At 50.0% G+C, this 17,203-nt stretch overlaps 1 protein-coding gene across 1 annotated transcript in view; it reads right to left on the bottom strand.

The window, feature by feature from the left end:
* COTL1 (coactosin like F-actin binding protein 1) overlaps positions 1 to 15,277 on the bottom strand; it is a 37,738-nt gene extending 22,461 nt beyond the window's left edge. Inside the window, exons 1-2 of the mRNA XM_038538140.1 lie at positions 15,008 to 15,277; positions 14,702 to 14,784 (exon numbers count right to left, since the gene is read on the bottom strand). Coding sequence (XP_038394068.1) covers positions 14,702 to 14,784; positions 15,008 to 15,084 — 160 coding nt within the window. The 5' untranslated portion in view covers positions 15,085 to 15,277. The remainder of the gene's footprint in view (positions 1 to 14,701; positions 14,785 to 15,007) is intronic.
* Between the last annotated feature and the right edge of the window lie 1,926 nt (positions 15,278 to 17,203).

The raw sequence follows: 17,203 nt of genomic DNA, 5'->3' as shown, positions 1-17,203 counted from the left end.
CCAATAGTTCCTGGGGGGCAAGTCTGAATGCCTTCCTTTACCTGCCCTTCTCTCTACTTCTGACTTGCCACAGGCTAGAGGAGCATATAACCGGCTTACTATTACTGTGTGTAAAGTAAGTGTTTAATTTTTTTTTTTTTTATGATAGTCAACACAGAGAGAGAGAGAGGCAGAGACACAGGCAAAGGGAGAAGCAGGCTCCATGCAGGGAGCCAGACGTGGGACTCGATCCCGGGTCTCCAGGATCACGACCTGGGCCGAAGGCAGGCGCCAAACCGCTGAGCCACCCAGGGATCCCCTCACACATGGTTTTCATCCCCCCGGCTGTACGCTGCAGTCTTCAAGTCTTCCAGTGCAGTTGCAGCTGACTCGTTTTGCTTTTATTCATTCACTTATTTATTAACCCGTACGAATATTCAAGACAGAACCCCCACGTTTCCCAAGTACCCATTTCTGACGGATTTCTGTTGCCCCACCCACCCGCTTTCCTCTATGCATTGTAAAAACTGAGACATCGTCTACAGACCATAAAAAGGTACGCACCTTGTTAGGTGTACAATAAATTGGTTTTTAATATCATCACAAGGTCTAATTCCAAAACGTTTCATCATCCCCAAAAGGAGACCTGATACCTACTAGTGGTCACTCTTCCTCCCCTGTCCCCACCCTGGCAACCACTCTGCTTTCTATCTCCACAGACTTGTTCTGGAACTATGAATACATGGAGTCATACAATATGTACCTTTGGTGTCCAGCTTCTTTCACTTGGCCTACGTCTTCATGGATCATCCAGGCCATAGCATGGATCAGTACTGCATTCCTTTTGTGGCTGAATAATATCCCAGCATATGGAGAGACACATTTAGTCTGTCCTCCATCCAGTGATGGTCCAGACCCGTGAAGCCTGTCCTCCATCAGGTGATGGTCATTTGGGTGGTTTCCACTTTTTTGTCTATTGTGAATAATGCTGCTGTGAACGTTCATATACAGGTTTTCGTGCAGACACATGTTTTCATTTCTCTTGGGTAAACACTACAGAGTGAACTTGCTAGGCTTAAACTTTTTAGGAACTGCCAAACCGTCCTCCACAGCGGTGCCAACATTTTCCTTCCCCACCAGCAATGCATGAGGATTCCAATTCTCTACATCCTCAACATAGCCTCCTCGTGTGTGTGAAGTGATATCTCTTAACTGTTTGATTTGCATCTCCCTAATAATGATGTTGAGTATCTTTTTTTTTAAAGATGTTATTTATGTATTTGAGAGAGACAGAGTGTGTGTGTGAAAGAGAGTACAAGCAGGGGGAGGAAAAGAGGGAGAGAGAGAAGCAGAATCCCCACTGGGCAGGGAGCCTGAGGCAAGACTCGATCCCACAACCCCGGGATCATGACCCAAGCCAAAGGCAGATGCTTAACCGACTGAGCCACCCAGGCACCCCACTGAACATCTTTTCATTTGTTTATTAGCCATCTGTACATCTTCTTGGGAGAAAGTCTGTTCAAATTCACTTTCCCATTTTTTTTAATTGTCTTGTTATTATTGAGTTATAAGAGCTCTTTATATATTCTGGACATGAGGCTGTTACCAGATGTATGATTGGAGGGCCTTGCCTTTTGCTGAGCCCACTCTTCACCCAGGTACCCGAGTGTCCACCTCCTTCTTGGACAGGTCTTATCACAGTGTCACTTCTTCTTTAGGCCTCCTATGGCCACCCTGGGTGATGGTGGCCCCCCTGCAGTCTATGTCCAGGCCATTGTTTTATTTTATTTTCTTTATGGCACTTGTCCCTGAGTTATCTAATTTTCCAGCTTGTCTATTGTCTGTCCCTGCACCCCCAAAACAATGCAAGCTCTGTGGCTTAGATCACCAGCACCCAGAGAGGCTGTCACTTAGTAGGTCTTCGATTTACATTTGTTGGATAGGTACTGGCAAGAAGAGAGTGAGCTACTTTCTCAGACTGAGACACATGGCAGTAGGTTCTGCAAAATCGACCACAGAGCAAGTGGCTTCCCATTCAGGGCTGCGTGACTCATGGGAGTGAACACAGACCCTCCTCTGTTGGACAAGGGGGCTCACACAGGGGTTGCTCAGAGCCTGGCTCTTCTCATCCCTCCCCAGAAGCCCAGCATGACCCAGAGGGGACCCTGCTGGCCTGCCTGAGGTGGCACCTTCCTTTACTTGCAAACTGTGAACAATACATTCCAGTCTATAGTCGGAGTAGAACTATAGCCAAAAAAGGAATGAAAACTATTTCCAGGTCAGATCAGATGACCTCCCAGACACATCCTTTCAGACAAAAGTAGTAAAGTCAGAATTGCACCCTGGGAAGGATAGAGACATTTGAATTATGGGCTTGCTCATCAGAGGCCACCCCAGATTTGCCACTTCCAGGAAGGCAGATAAATTACCTCTGAGCTGCGTCTTCACACAAATGTGCCACCAGCCAGAGACACGGGCCTCAGGTCTGTCCCTTAGCATTCAAGAAAAGAGCTGTGGAAAGCTATCATGAGCATAGATCCTAAGAGTTCTCATCACAACAAGAAATGTCTTTTCTTTCTCCTTATTGTATGTACATCAGATGATGGGTTATACAGAAAACCCACCGTGGGGATCACTTCACAGTATCCATGAATCAAACCATCATGCTGTCCGCCTTCCACTGATAGTGATGTACACCAGTTATTTCTCGATAAAACTGGGGGTGGGGAGAAAAGAGATTGCCCGTGGTTTTCCCTCTTTGTTTCATTTATTTTTAAAAAAGATTTATTTATTTTAGGGTGGAGGGGCAGAAGGAAAATCCTCAAGCAGACTCCCTGTTGAACCTGGAGCCTGACCATGCAGGGCTCGATCCCAGGACACCCCGAGATCATGACCTGAGAGCCAAAATCAAGAGTCGGACGCTCAACTGACTGTGCCGTCCAGGCGCCCCTTCCCTCCTTGTTTTTAAAGAATTTCAGTTGCAAGTGTAGGGAAGCAAGTGTCAGGAGTGGTGGCCAGGAACACAGGCAGAAGAGGAGCGGCAGAGCTGGGCCTCTGTGCAGCCTTGGGCCAGTGTCTTCACATCTCTGAGCCTCAGTTTTTCCATCTATGAAGTGGGGATTACAAGGCCTACCAAACTGGGCCACAGTGTAGATTAAATGAAATCATCAGGTCACCGTGGTTGGCAGAATAGTGGCCCCCACAGATGTCCCCATCCTAATCTCTAGAACCTGTGATGGTGTCACCTGATACAGCACACAGGTCTTTGCAGATATGATTGTTGAGGATCTGGATGTGGGGAGATCACCCCGGGTGATCCACGTGGGCCTACTGTAATCACGACCATCTCCACGTGGGGAAGACAGAGGCAGGAGAATCAGAACCAGAGAAAGGGCATCATGAGAAGACCTCAACACACTCTAAATGGCTTTGAAGGTGGAGGAGCGGCCATGAGCCAAGGGACACAGGTGCCTCTAACAGCTGGGGAAGGCCAGGACACAGATTTCTCCCCTCGAGCCCCCAGGAGGAACACGCCCCTGCCGACACCTTGATTTTAGCCTGGGAAACAGATTTTTGGACTTGTGACCTCCAGAGCTGTAAGATGATAAAATTACATTATCTCAAGCCACTAAGTTTGGGGGAAATTGTTACAGAAGGCAAAGGAAAAATGTTATCGCTGACCATGAACTAAGTCCAGAACCAAATCAGGTTGATTTGGATCATCATCAGAATGATTTGGTTTGCAAGTTGATTTCAAAATGCACAGATGAAATGAAATATGAAGTGCTGAGGGAATAGCCCTGCCATCGGCTCAGACACAGGCCTCTGGGGACCTGCCCTTACTGAGGCCACTGATCTGAATCTGAAAAGCCAAACACAAAATTAGGTGGGTGAGGAATGCAGTCCTACAGCGGCCCTGGGGCAGGACATCCTGGCAGAGGCAGGGGCCAGGGGGCCTTGGCACCTGCAGACGTCCATTCAGGCCACCAGGCTGCTCTGTCGTCAGGGGGACAGCATGCCTTCCAGGGGAAAGCTCAGCTCCCAAATGTCTCAGGGACTGTCATTCATTCATCTACTGGACAAGCATCTGGGGGAGGATGCCAGGTGCTGTGCCAGGTGCTGAGGGTACCACACAAAATCGAACAGAGAAGGGTTCTATCAGAGGAGCTCAGACTCCAGCAGGAGAGTCAGACAACAGGCATGACTTGAGGAGTTGCTAAGCACTGGAGCCCATAACTTGGGCCCACATAAGGGAGCGACACACCCTGGGGGAAAAGAGATTGGGGCTGGTTAACCATGATGGGTGGGGGTTCACCACCAAGGATGCCACCACCAGAGCCAGAGTTCCTCTCTCCAGGGCCTTGCCCTGGAGCTGAAGAAACAGATACACAGGACCACAGTATGATGTGGTGAGCATCACAAAGGCAAGGAGGGCATCTGAATGGAGGGGACATTTATACTGGGCCTTGATGGATGTATAGAAGTCCTCCAGGAAGGCAAAGTGGATGAGGACAGTGCAGAGACAGGGAAGATGGTCCCCAAGCCATAAGGAAAGAGGAGGGCAGGGCAGCAGAGTACGGGGGGAAGCTGGGCACCTTGGACACAGATCTGGGTTCAAAGTCCAGTTTATCCACTTACTATACCATCTCGAGCAAGCCACTTTGACTCTCCAAGGAAATAGTCAGATTCCTCATCAGTAAAATAGAATAACTACTACTTAAACTCCTTACACATTTTATCCTCATGGATAAAAAAAAAAAAAAAACACTAGATGTAATAATACATGCAAAGTACCTACATGGGCATCTGAGCATCCATGAGGTCAGAACCCTGTGTATCGGGGACATGAGGCAGAGGGCTCATGGGGCACTCTGTGTCATCTCTAGGCATTTGGACCTTATGGGCAAGACCTACCAAATGTTCAAAAGGGAGAAGAGTTGATACCAACTGATGTGAGATTTAGAAAGCTGCCTCTGGCCTGGGCCACAAGCTCATTGAATACTCGGCACATAGCAGGTGCTCAACAAATTTCCTGGAGAAGGAAAATCCACGATCAAGGGCAGAGCCATGGGAAACACCCACACTTATGCAGCAGGAACAGAAAGGAGAAGTGGCAGCAGGAAGTGAGAATGAGAGAGTTGAGGGGCGTAAAAGGAGAAGTATGTGAGTTTGCAGGGGAAGCAGAGGGAAGGAAAAGTGTGTTTTCAATGACTTGTGCTTATTGACAAATGCTGGAGGGATGTAAAGTGGAAAAAAGGCAAAGAAATTACCACTAATTTTGGTAAACAAAATTACCAAAGACCCACACGTAGGGTTCCATGTTTTAGGGGTGTGTGTGGGGGGGGGCACCAGAATGTAACAAGGTGAAGGAATGATAGGAGTTGGGGCTAGGGGAGGGAACACTGGATTCAATCCACATGCAATACTTTCAAAGAGTTTGCATTAACTCCCAAGGATATTCAAGAAGCAAAAACTCAATTTAATTCACGTAAGTGAACACTCTTTCTGAACCAGGGACACACTCTTACCAGGAAGATGGACAAGTAGCAGCCTTCCCCATGGAAGGGAAAGACCACAAACTCAGAAGCAAGTACCAATATCACCCAGGAGGCAATCCAAATGAGCTCTCACAAAGCCCATGCATCTTATGACACAAAGAAGCAAAGCAATGCAATGCAGCTTGAGACCTCCCAGCAACAGATGTGTGGGGAAAGAAGGCAATGGGACACTGAATGTTGCAGAAAACTATGAAGGTAATGGCTCCATAGCGTTAGGGTGCTACTTAAAAATCGTAACTCAGCATTGTCCCTGGGATGGAGAAGGTGCTCAATCAAGGTATGTTGAAAGCATGGACTGACAAACTGCTTAGCACTTGACAACGTTCAAAACACTGTCACAGATTTCAAGCTTCCTTTGACCTCATATTTCCTTAGACTCCTTAGACAGTATCTCTCCTGACCTTCTCTCTCAAATTCCCAAAATCTATATGTGTGTAGACCACTAGGGTAAAAAAAATCCAAGGACAGAACAACATGATAAATCGACCGCCAATTGTATGTGTGTTGTACAGCTACACATGCAGAGGCCATGGACACATGGATTTCTCTATTTGCATCCTCATCCCTCTTCTTTTGGCAAGCCAAGAGTCTGTCCTTGACCAAATTTTCATGTGGTCTTCTGAGATCTTTTCCAACAAGGTCTCAACTTTTGGACTTCTGCATTCATCTGGGCATTATCCAGTTTCAACAAGAATCCCACTAAATTGGTTCAACCAGATACCCCATCCTCCCTATCTGATCAACCTTTATATCGAATCAGGTTCCTTATCTTCCATCGCCCCCCAGGTGATGTGTGATCACCAGCCCACCTGCAACAAGAATTCTGTTAGGTCAGTTCAGCTAGAATCTCCCCTCAGTCTGGACATTTCCTCTCGGTGACTCTTCATCCACTGACCGCCATCTTGCTCCCTGGCTCCTGGTCTATAAATTCATACTTCTTCTCCTAGGTATTCAGATCCCTCTCCCCTATGGCACACCTCCACTGTAGTGGACCCTCACACAGTCCCCCTAAATAAAGTCTGCCTTACTATTCTTGAGCAAGGGTCAGAGTAAATCATCTTTCCTTTCCCTTTTTTTTTTTTTTTTTTAAGATTTATTTATTTGAGAGAGAGTGCATGAATGGGGGATAGCGAGGGACAGCAGGCGAGGGAGAGAGAATCCTCAAGCAGACTCCCTGCTGAGAGTGGAGCCCAATGCAAGACTTAATCTCAGGGTCCTGAGATCATGACCTGAGCCGAAATAGAGAGTCAAATGCTTAACTGACTGGGCCACCCAGGCGCCCCAAATCATAAATTCTTTAATAGTAAACACTGGATTCTTTTTCTCTCCCCTGAGAGTAGAACAGACCAGAGAAGGGAGCTGTGAGAGAGGAGGAGAGTGGAAGGTCAAAGATGGCCCCTTTCTTCAACATCTATGTCAAGTGGCCGGGCAGCTTCTCCTGACATACTTCCCATTCTAACTTGACTTCTCCTGACATACCTCCTAATTCTAACTTGAGGACAGTTCTTTCTCAAGTGAACCCAAAACCAATTCCTGAAATTTCTACCATTTGCTCTTATTCTACCACATGGGGTCGGGGTGGGTGTAGGAACACAGAAGGCATGCATGCTTTTTACAAAGCAGCCCCTCAAACACCAAAGACAACACTCAGGTACCCTAAGACACATCTCCAGATTCCCCATCCAATTCTCCTATGAGAGCTTTTGAATTCCTTGCTCAACCTGGATTCTCCTCCCTTAAATTCTTCCACCCATCTCATCTCCCCTGGGGAGCTACAGGCTGCAGCTCCTTTAGATGAAAATGATAAAGAACCTACTCAAACTGGCTTGAGAAAAAGAAATTTTACTCTATGCTGGCAAATTGAATTTAAATTAATTTTTTTAAATTTTTTTAAAGGAAATTTTAACTGGTTCTGAAAGCAAATGGCCTCAGGACACAGCTCCAGGAATGGGTAGACCCAAGTTTAAGCCACACCCTCCGGGCCCCACTCCCCATCTCTAGCTCTGTTCCTGAGTTCTCACACAGATTGTCTCTCCACATGGTACATGCATCCTGTAAGCTGCAGCCCTTCCTTACACTTACAGGTCTTAATCCCAAAGAAGGGTCTCCCAGCAACTCTGTCCAAAGTATCCAGGCTAGAGCTGATTGGCTTGACTTGAGTCACAAGGGCCCAACCCAGAACCAATCAGTCAACAGAGGGCATGGCTCATCTGACTGGCCAGGTCTCGGTTGTATGCCTTCTAGGGCAGTGTGGAGTCAAGTCAGTTTCACTGGAACTACATTGGCTGAGCAGAATTATAACAAAATAAGAAAGGCCCCCCACCCCCACGCCAAAGATAGGATGCTAAACAGACAAAAATATCAAAGCTCACTTTTCTCTGTGAGCGATGTTTTGAGCTGAAGACTCCAGGCTCAAGAAAGCATCATGGGAATACCATCTGTACCCAGAGCACCATCTAGTCAACATCACAGGGCATCCATGCCAACCAAGCTTCGTGCTGACACTGTCCTCCATGAACGCACATTTTTGGTAACCACTTCACACACCAAGTCTATTTCAACATATCCACTGAAGTACAACATCAACACCCTCTCAAGAAGGTGATATGTTGGGCAGCCCGGGTGGCTCAGCGGTTTAGCGCCACCTTCAGCCCAGAGCGTGATCCTGGAGACCCAGGATGGAGTCCCACCTTGGGCTCCCTGCATGGAGCCTGCTTCTGCCTGTGTCTCTGCCTCTCTCTCTCTCTCTCTCTCTCTCTCTCTCTCTCTCTCGCGCGCGCGCGCGCGCTTTTTCTCTCTCTCTGTGTGTGTGTATGTGTGTGTATTCTCATGAATAAATAAATAAGGGATCCCTGGGTGGCTAAGCGGTTTGGCGCCTGCCTTTGGCCCAGGGCGCGATCCTGGAGTCCCAGGATCGAGTCCCGTGTCAGGCTCCCGGCATGGAGCCTGCTTCTCCCTCCTCCTGTATCTCTGCCTCTCTTTCTCTCTATGTCTATCATAAATAAATAAATAAATATTAATAAATAAATAAATAAATAAATAAATAAATAAATAAATAAATAAAATCTTTAAAAAAAAGAAGGTGATATGTTAACAACAACCATAGTTTTTTGTTTTTATTTATTTATGATAGTCACACAGAGAGAGAGAGAGAGGCAGAGACACAGGCAGAGGGAGAAGCAGGCTCCATGCACCGGGAGCCTGACGTGGGATTCAATCCTGGGTCTCCAGGATCGCGCCCTGGGCCCAAGGCAGGCGCCAAACCGCTGCGCCACCCAGGGATCCCATAACCATAGTTTTGATCAATGACTTTATACCAGGAGCTGCCCTACAAGCTTTATACGTATCATGTCAACTTATCCTCACAACAATGCTGTGCATTACGTGCAATCATTACCCCCATCTTACAGAGGAGGAAACAAAATCTGGGAGACTTGCCCAAGGTCACACAGTGCATCAAGGCTCTGAGTCAAGGCAAGACACCCTGGCTCTACCACGGATGCTCCGATCGGCTCTAAAATATACACCAACAGAAAACTGGATTCATTCCCAGGTGCTTGGATTCTTTCCAAAACAGAACTGCTTGCAACAGAGAGCTTTGGGGTCCATCAACAAAAAATTGGCTAAACAATGTTACATTTGTATGAGAGAACACTATGTAGCCATTTGAGAGGCAGGGCAATGACAATAAAACATCAGCTCCCTGAGGACAGGGGCTTTCTCTGTTTCTCTATTTATCCTCAGTGCCTAGAACGGTACCTTGCAGAGGAGCACTTATATATATATGACAAGAGGGAGGAGAGGAGGGAAGGAAAGAAGGAGGAAGCGAGGGAGGAAGGGTGGATGAATGAAAAACTGAGCAAATGAATTAGTGAACCAATTTCTTAGAGGAAAAACTTTATTTGAACTATATCCAGTTTCTATTCTCTTTTCATTTAGTCTTGCTTTTTCAATATTCTACTAGGAACACGTATTATTTGTAAAGTGCAAAAACAAACGTGATTTCAGAGACAGTGCGAGCCACTGCCAGTCACATATACATGACTTGTAAGCTCTTTCTGCTGCAATCCGAGCGATCAGGGGTCCAGTCGGCCTGGCAAACGGCTCCTCCTGACTCCTGAAGGCACCAGTGGTCCCCTGGCACAGCTCCATACCTGTTTCCTCCCCATCATTTCTTTACCCTACCACCTTTCTGGTGCTCAGCCCACACACTCTACTTCCACATCAATTAAATTCCACCAGTGAGATGACAACCACTGTAACTAACACTTCAGGAGCACTTACTGTATCCTCGGCACCGTGGAATTGCTTCCTTAACCCTCCAAATGACCATGTTATAGCGAAGGATGAGCAGGTGCTCATTCACCTGCTCCAGGTCACACGACTGACTAGACTTGGAACCCAGGCCATCCAACACAGCCTAAACCTTTAACCACTGTGTTGACCACCTCTTGTTCAGTATGTGTTTATGTACTGAGCACCTACTGCATGCAGGTCCAGGCCAAAGGTCTAACGCACACCCACATGGGGCTGAACACCTACTGCTTGCCAACCTGGGGTTGGGCGCCTCCTGGGGCTAATCAGGAGCTGTCTGCCTACTGAGCACTGGGCCAGGGTGTGCAGGGAGAGCTTAGAACAGAAAGTACAATATCATCCTAAGAGTTACAAGAGCAAAAATAGGGATGCCTGGTTGGCTCAGCAGTTTAGCACCACCTTCAGCTCAGGGCGTGATCCTGGAGACCCGGGATCGAGTCCCACGTCTGGCTCCCTGCATGGAGCCTGCTTCTCCCACTGCCTGTGTCTCTGCCTCTCTCTGTGTCTCTCATGAATAAATTTTTTTAAAAATCTTAAAAAAAAAAAAAGAGCAAAAATAACGAAAAGTAACAGTAACCACAGCCCTGTGCATCAGGGACCTATGCTCTCATTTTAAATGTGCTATTTCAGCTAACACTCCCAGTCACTGTCAGAGGTAGGCACTGCCAGGATCCCCATTTTACAGATTAGAAAACTGAGGCATAAAGAGATGTTCTTGCCCAAGGTCACAAAGCACCCAAGAGACATAGTTGGGATGTGACTCAAGAGCTTTTCTAACTCTGGGCTGTTGAAATAAAGAAGACATTACACCGGGCTGGTTGGGGGCAGAGATGGGGAGGAGGAACTCTACCTGAAGGGAACTTCCAAAACCAAAGGCCCAAAGGTATCAGCCTGCAGGTGCACAGAGAAAGGTATGGCCAGGAAGTGTGCAGGTGGGGACAAACTGCCTGGAATGCCAAGCGGACAGCCTGTGACAAATTCCATGGGCAGAGGGGAGCCAGAGAAGGTTAAGGAGCAGTGGAGTGACTCAGTTAGAGATGGCTTTAGGCAGAGTGACTCCAGTGACGGAACTAGAGTGGATATAAGACAAGAAACACCAAGGGCTAAGAGATTGCTGCAGGAAGGGGCAGGAACCAAAGGGCAATGGACCTGTGTTACAGGTTTGTGCCTCTTCTGGAAGTAGCATGCCTGCCTCCTGACATGCGCACTGCTGCTCTTCCCTTAAGAAGCCACTGTCCCCAACTTTGTCTCCTGGTTTGGGTGAGGCCGTCCCTCCCACACTCCCAGGGGTGGGCACTGATTCAGGCCTAACCAGCCGGAGTCCCACTGCCTGGTCCAGGACGGGCACATGAACCCCGCCAGGGCAAGCAAAAAGTGTCAGTCTGGAAACTTCTGCTGAAGTCATTGGCAAAGGGTCTCCCTCTCCCCACCAGGGAGGGGGAAGCTGGGCCGGCTGGTGGCCATCTGCATTATCACTTGGGGAGAACATGCCCATGTCCCCAAGAAGAGCAATAAGGAAAAAGGCAGAGCTTTGGGCAGCCTCACCTGCAGCTAGTACTTCCCCCGGGCTTTCTAACCATGGAAGCTACATACTGCCATTTTGCTCAAGCTAATCTGCATGAGGTTGTTTCTCCCTCTGCACCTGCAAGTTCTCTGACCATCTCCCACGGACTGAGGTGTGGGGCAAGAAGCCAAGTGTGGAGGTGGTGATGGAGCAGGGAGTGCAGAAGGAGGGGGCCAGGTGCATCCAGCGCCAGAAGAGCCAGCACAGAGCACAGAGAGCTCCAAATCCTGCCAGGAGAAACAGGAAGATGAGTGACCTTCCAGAAAGCAGCTGCAGTGGACAAGGAGAGGCCAGGCCCGGGAGCGAGGAGAGACGAGCAGGAGAAGCTTAGGCAGCACACAGGCGTGGGAAACCAGGGTGTGTCAGAAAGAAGGCCAGAAGAGGGGCTGTCAGGGAAGAGAGAAAGCCCAGAAGGAACTTCCCGCCCCCAGTGCCAAGGGAGGGAGGGACCAGGTGCTGGTTCTGGCTTCCAGTCCCCCGCACACCTTATTAGAGGTTTGGAAACAGGAGGGCTGGGCCACAGTGGGAGCCTGTCCTCGTGGCATGGGCCCCACAGGCTGGTCAGGACACCTGCCTGGGAATGAGCCCTCCCTAAGTGGGCGAGCATGTCTTCTGTAACCTGCAGACAACTTCCTGTGGCCTGACCAGAACCTGCTGCACCACTGCAGAAGCCTCATGGCTTGGGCATGAGAACGTAAACCACTTCCGGGGCGCCTGGCTGGCTGGGTCGGAAGAGCGAGCAACTCTTGATCTCAGGATCGTGAGTTTGAGCCCCACATGGGGTGTCAAGATTACTTAAATAAATAAAACTTAAAAAATTAATAATCTAAGCCCACTTTCTGAGAGAGAGGAGGCTGAGGATACGGGCCTTTGAGCCGCCTGGATCCAAGCCCCAGCTCTGCTGCGTCCTAGCTGTGTGATTGCAGGCACCTCACTTAACTTCTCTGGGCCTCGGTGCACTCATCTGTGGAAGGGGAACGATCTCAGTGATGGAGACAAGGCATGCCAAGCTCAGAGACTTATGTATATCAAGCTACTAGTCGCGTGCTGAGTCCTTTGTCACTGGGTTATGAGGACATGGCTGGGGGAAGGAACAAGGAGTTTTTCCGAGAGGAACAAGAACAGACCCAGCAGCCATAACTCGTCTATACATTTGTCCAACAGATGGCCGGGGAAGGCAGGCAGATTTCCAGCCAAAACAGACGGAGCCTTCAGATCCCACAGCCCATTCATAAGATCAACACACAGCAGGGAAAGCATTTTTAGTTCCCCTGCCAGGCACTCCCATCCCTGCCTGTTGGGGGGAGGGTCAGAGGAACACCCCCCTCCCCACCCCCTGCAAAGCCCAAGGGAGGAAGGAAGTCTTCTCTGACCGCACTAAGCCCTTCCAGCTTCGCCCAATGGCCAAGAGCATCTGTTCAGAATCTATTCTATTGACAGGATGCTCTTTCATCCCTGGGTCACCTTCTTCTACTTGGTGGTGAGAACAATAGCTTTAGAAGCAAAACCCAGTCTGGTATGGGGAGGGGGTGTGTGATGGATGGTCAGGAGGAGGAAAGAAACTGCTAGTTTTCTGTCCTTGAGTTCAGCGAGGAGGGAAGCTGGCCTGTGAGACAAAGCCTCAGATCCGACAAGGCAAAAAATACTGCTGAAACTCCTAGATGTGCACCATCTAGGGGAAAAGCCAAGAGTCTGCATTTACTCTACTTGCCGAAGCATTCGCCACAAGCGGAGGAAGGGTAGGGATGGCTGAGATGCAGGGCTCCTGAGTCAGGGGCCTGAGTTCAAATCCAGAGCCATCGACTCTCCACACCTACGTGTGAGTTGTTATCGTACTTTACACATCTGATATTTTAAGCCTACCCTTTACAAAAGCAATGAGTGACTGCCTATTGAGAGGCAGCTGTCAGGGACACATTTTAATTGGGAGAACATTAAAAAAACAAAACCAAACCTTCGTACCACCCAGCCCATAGCAGACACTTCATAAATATTCTTTCAATTGGTCTAAATGCACAAAAATCACTTGGTTAAGGAAACAGATAGGGAAAGGAGCAGTCACATAAGCCATGGCACAATTTCATACCTTTTTTAGTTATTTCACAAATGACCGACCATGTAGTTTCGCATTGGTACTGTCCTGAGCGTTCTCCACGCACTGAGTCACCCGTCGTCCTCCAACAGCCTTCCAAGATTACAGGTAAGGAAACCAAGGCCCTGAGAAGTTAGGTAACTTGCCCCAAACTACACAGCTAGGAAGGGGCCACTCGGTGATTCAAACCCACCTTGCTGACTCAGGCAGGGTCCCTGCCCTATCCTCAAGGCTCTGCTGCCTTTGTCTGCACATCTGTTTTAAAACTAGGGACCTGGAGAGAGTTCATTCTCCAATCTTGGCTCTGAAGGGTCCTATTACCACGGAGGCTGAGCCTTTTGCCTCTAATAAGGGGTCTGTGGTTACATACGCCATGTGTTCTTTTCTTTCGATGGCTTCACACACCCCGGGGAAGTGCAGTTAGTTTACAAATCCTAAATATCTTGCTTGATGATTTCTTACATATGGACACATGTACCCACCTCCCAGATGGAAACACGAGAGGTTTCCAGCACCCCTCCGCCTTCTGTGGGCCCCTCCCAGCCAGTGGCTATCTACTCCGAAATGGGATCACCATTCTGACTTTTCACACCGCAGATCAGCTTTGCCTTTTCTACAGTTTCATGTAAGTGGCATCAGAGGGAGTGTTGTCTATCACACCTGGCTGTATGTTCTACAAATCAAAAAAACAAAAAAACAAAAAAAACCAACAACACACATATAACCAGCACACTGACAATGATCTTGGGAGAAGGGAGGATGTAGCTGACAGTTTCTTTCTCCTGCAATAAGCACCAGCATTGTTTTTATTTCGGCTCACTGGCAGATGAAAGGGGGTGGTGGGGGACGCTGAACACAAAGTTGGAACTACACTGAGTTGACCCTTGGGGAAAAAAAAAAAAAAACCCAGTGACCCGCGGGGCGTGGGGGGGGGCAGAGGAGCTGTCTCTTCTGGAGAGCGCAGCGTGGGGCACCGGAGTCAAGTGGTCACCTCTGGTGGCTCTGGATGTCCAGGGAGGGCCACACTTTGTGAGGCTTTCAAACCCTCAAGTCTGGTCCCTCCAGCGCCAGAGGCACCGGGGGTGTCCAGGCTCCTCCCAGTTTGGCCTCCTGCAGCTCCTCACCACCCCCGCCCCTTGCGTAGACGATTTCCCAAAAGATGAGGAATTCCCCGCAGAAGGCGCGTTTCCCTACCTGTGCACTGCTGGATGAAGTCCTGATAGTCCGCTCCCTGGTCCCCGGGGACGATGGTGGAGCCGTCATACTTAAAAGTCACCCTTTGGATTGGGAGGAGAACACACACACACAGAGATCAGGGAGGGCAGCTGCACGGCGCGAGCCCCCGGCAGGACAGCCCCGAAGATGCTCGGGCCGGGTGCAGGGCGGGCTCGCCGCGCTGTCCTGGGTTAGGGCCGTCCCGCCCCCGACGGCTGGGCGCACCCGGGCCTCGGGGCACCGGGCGGCTGGGCGCGGGGCTCGGCGACCGGGGCAGCTCCTCACCAGATGACGGCCGAGCCGTCGTCGCGCACCAGGTTGTACGCCTCCCGGCAAGCCTCCTTGTCGATCTTGGTGGCCATCGCCGCAGGCCCGCAGCGGGGACACCCTGCCCCGAGCGACCGAGCGCGCCCCGGGCCGGCCGCAGGGATCGGAGCGCGGCGGGGACGCGGAGGGCGGCGGCGCGGGGCGCGGGGCGCGGGGCGCGGGGAGCGGGGCGCGGGCGGCGGCGGCGGCGGCGGCGGCGGCGGCGGCGGCGGCGGGCGCGGCGGCTGCTCCGAGGGCGCACCGACCGCGCGCCCGGACCCAGGCGGCCCCGCCACGCCCCCCTCTGCCCATTGGCCGCCGGGCCGCGGGGGCGGGGCGTCCCGGCTCGCCGACGACCAATCCCAGCCCGAGGGGGTTGCGCAACTGGAGGCGGGGCTTTCGGCTCCTCCCTCCCCTCCTCCCTCCCAGCCCCCTGCCGGGCTCCCCCTCCCCCCATTTCCTCCTCCCCAAGCCCTCTTTCTCCTTTCCCTCACCCTTCTCTACTCCCTCTCCCTCCTCCCCTTCCTTGCGTCTCCCCCTCTTTATCCCTCCCTCCACCTCTCCTTCCCTCCCCCTCCTTGCTCCTCCCACTTCCCTAACCCCTCTGCCTCCTCTTCTCTTACCTCCCTCCCTTCCTCTCTTACCCTTCACTCTTCCTTTTTTCCTCTCCCCATCATCTCCAACACCAACCACATCTCCTTCCTTCCTGTCCCTTACTCCTCAAGCTCAGTTCTTGAGCATCCCTTCCCCCTCCTCCCCTCCTCCCTTCCTCCTCCTTCCTCCCTTCTTCCCCCTCCACTTCTCTCCCACTCCTTGCCTCTCCCTCCTCCTTATTCCTCCTCCCTTTCCCCTCCTCCCTCCCTCCTCTTCCTCCCCCTCCTTCCTTCCTCTCTTTGTCTCCCTCTCCCTCCTCCTCTCCCCCTCCTCTTTTCCTCTTCCTCCCTTCCTCTCCTTCCCTCCCCCTCCTCCTCTCCCCCTCTTCTTTTCCCCCTCCTCCCTCCTTGCCTCTCCCTCCTCCTTATTCCTCCTCCCTTCCCCCTTCTCCCTCCTCCTCTTCCCTCCCCCTCCTGTCTCCCCCTTCCTCCTCCTCCTCTCCCCCTCCTCTTTTCCTCTTCCTTCCTCTCCTTCCCTCCCCCTTCTCCTCTCCCCCTCTTTTCCCCCTCCTCCCTCCTTGCCTCTCCATCCTCCTTATTCCTCCTCCTCCCTCCCCCCACAGCCCAATATGTGGAACTGCAGATCTCTATGCCTCCAACAGAAGAGGGGGGACCTCCAAGTGGGTGACTTCATGCAGTCAACCAAAGGAGACTGCCCCCACCCCAGCATTTGACTCTGGTTTCTAGGTGGGGAGGAATTGGAAAGAATTAAGCATTTCAAATAGGAGGGGATACAAAGTGGATGGCTTCCAAAAGGCTGGTGGGATCACTGTTTACTTTGTATTCTGGTTATTTGCATTCACGTCTTATCTCCCCCTTTGGGTTCCTCTGAGTGCAAGAGCTGACTCACTGTCTTCCTCCCTCACTGACTCACTTCTTCATTCTTTATCCTGCCATTCCACAAAGACCACTTACAGTGTTAAGGCAGGTAAAAAGGCTAGACCGGAAACCAGGCTTTACACCCAGCCCCACCAGTTCCTAACTGTGAGCCCTTGAGCAAGCCTCAAATACTCTGACACTACTTTCCTCAAATGTGATAAAACTAGTACTATCATCATGGGTTTATCTATGGTTTAATTGAAACATACATAGAAAAAATATATTGGATATTCAGTAAAAGATCATTGTTGGTTATTAAGTAACTAAGATAAATCCTAAACAGAAATCCAAAAAGTCAGGGATGCTGTTCAATTAATAATAAAATTTGCAGTGGCAAACAAAGGATCAATAAACCAGTGGGTGAGTAAATGGGTAGGTGGATCCGATCACATTCTGAGAAAAATAGGAGCAGGTGTTGCTATAAATAAAAAGACAAAAACAAATTCTGGTTTGAAGCAGCCCAAAGCAGTTTTTATCTTACTCCTTGATAAAGGTAATGATACAACTGGCCATTGGAATGAAAAGCAAGAATAGATTCGTACCTCACACCCATTAATCAGGATAAATCCAAAAGCATCAAAGATTTAAACGGGAATAAAGGAAACTACAGAAGTTATGGACGAAAAATATGGGAAGCTCTTTT

Source organism: Canis lupus, chromosome 5 (genome assembly GCF_011100685.1).
Source record: "Canis lupus familiaris isolate Mischka breed German Shepherd chromosome 5, alternate assembly UU_Cfam_GSD_1.0, whole genome shotgun sequence".
Taxonomy (NCBI): Eukaryota; Metazoa; Chordata; class Mammalia; order Carnivora; family Canidae; genus Canis; species Canis lupus.
The sequence above is the reverse complement of the archived record's forward strand: the minus strand, read 5'-3'. Positions and strand labels throughout refer to the sequence as shown.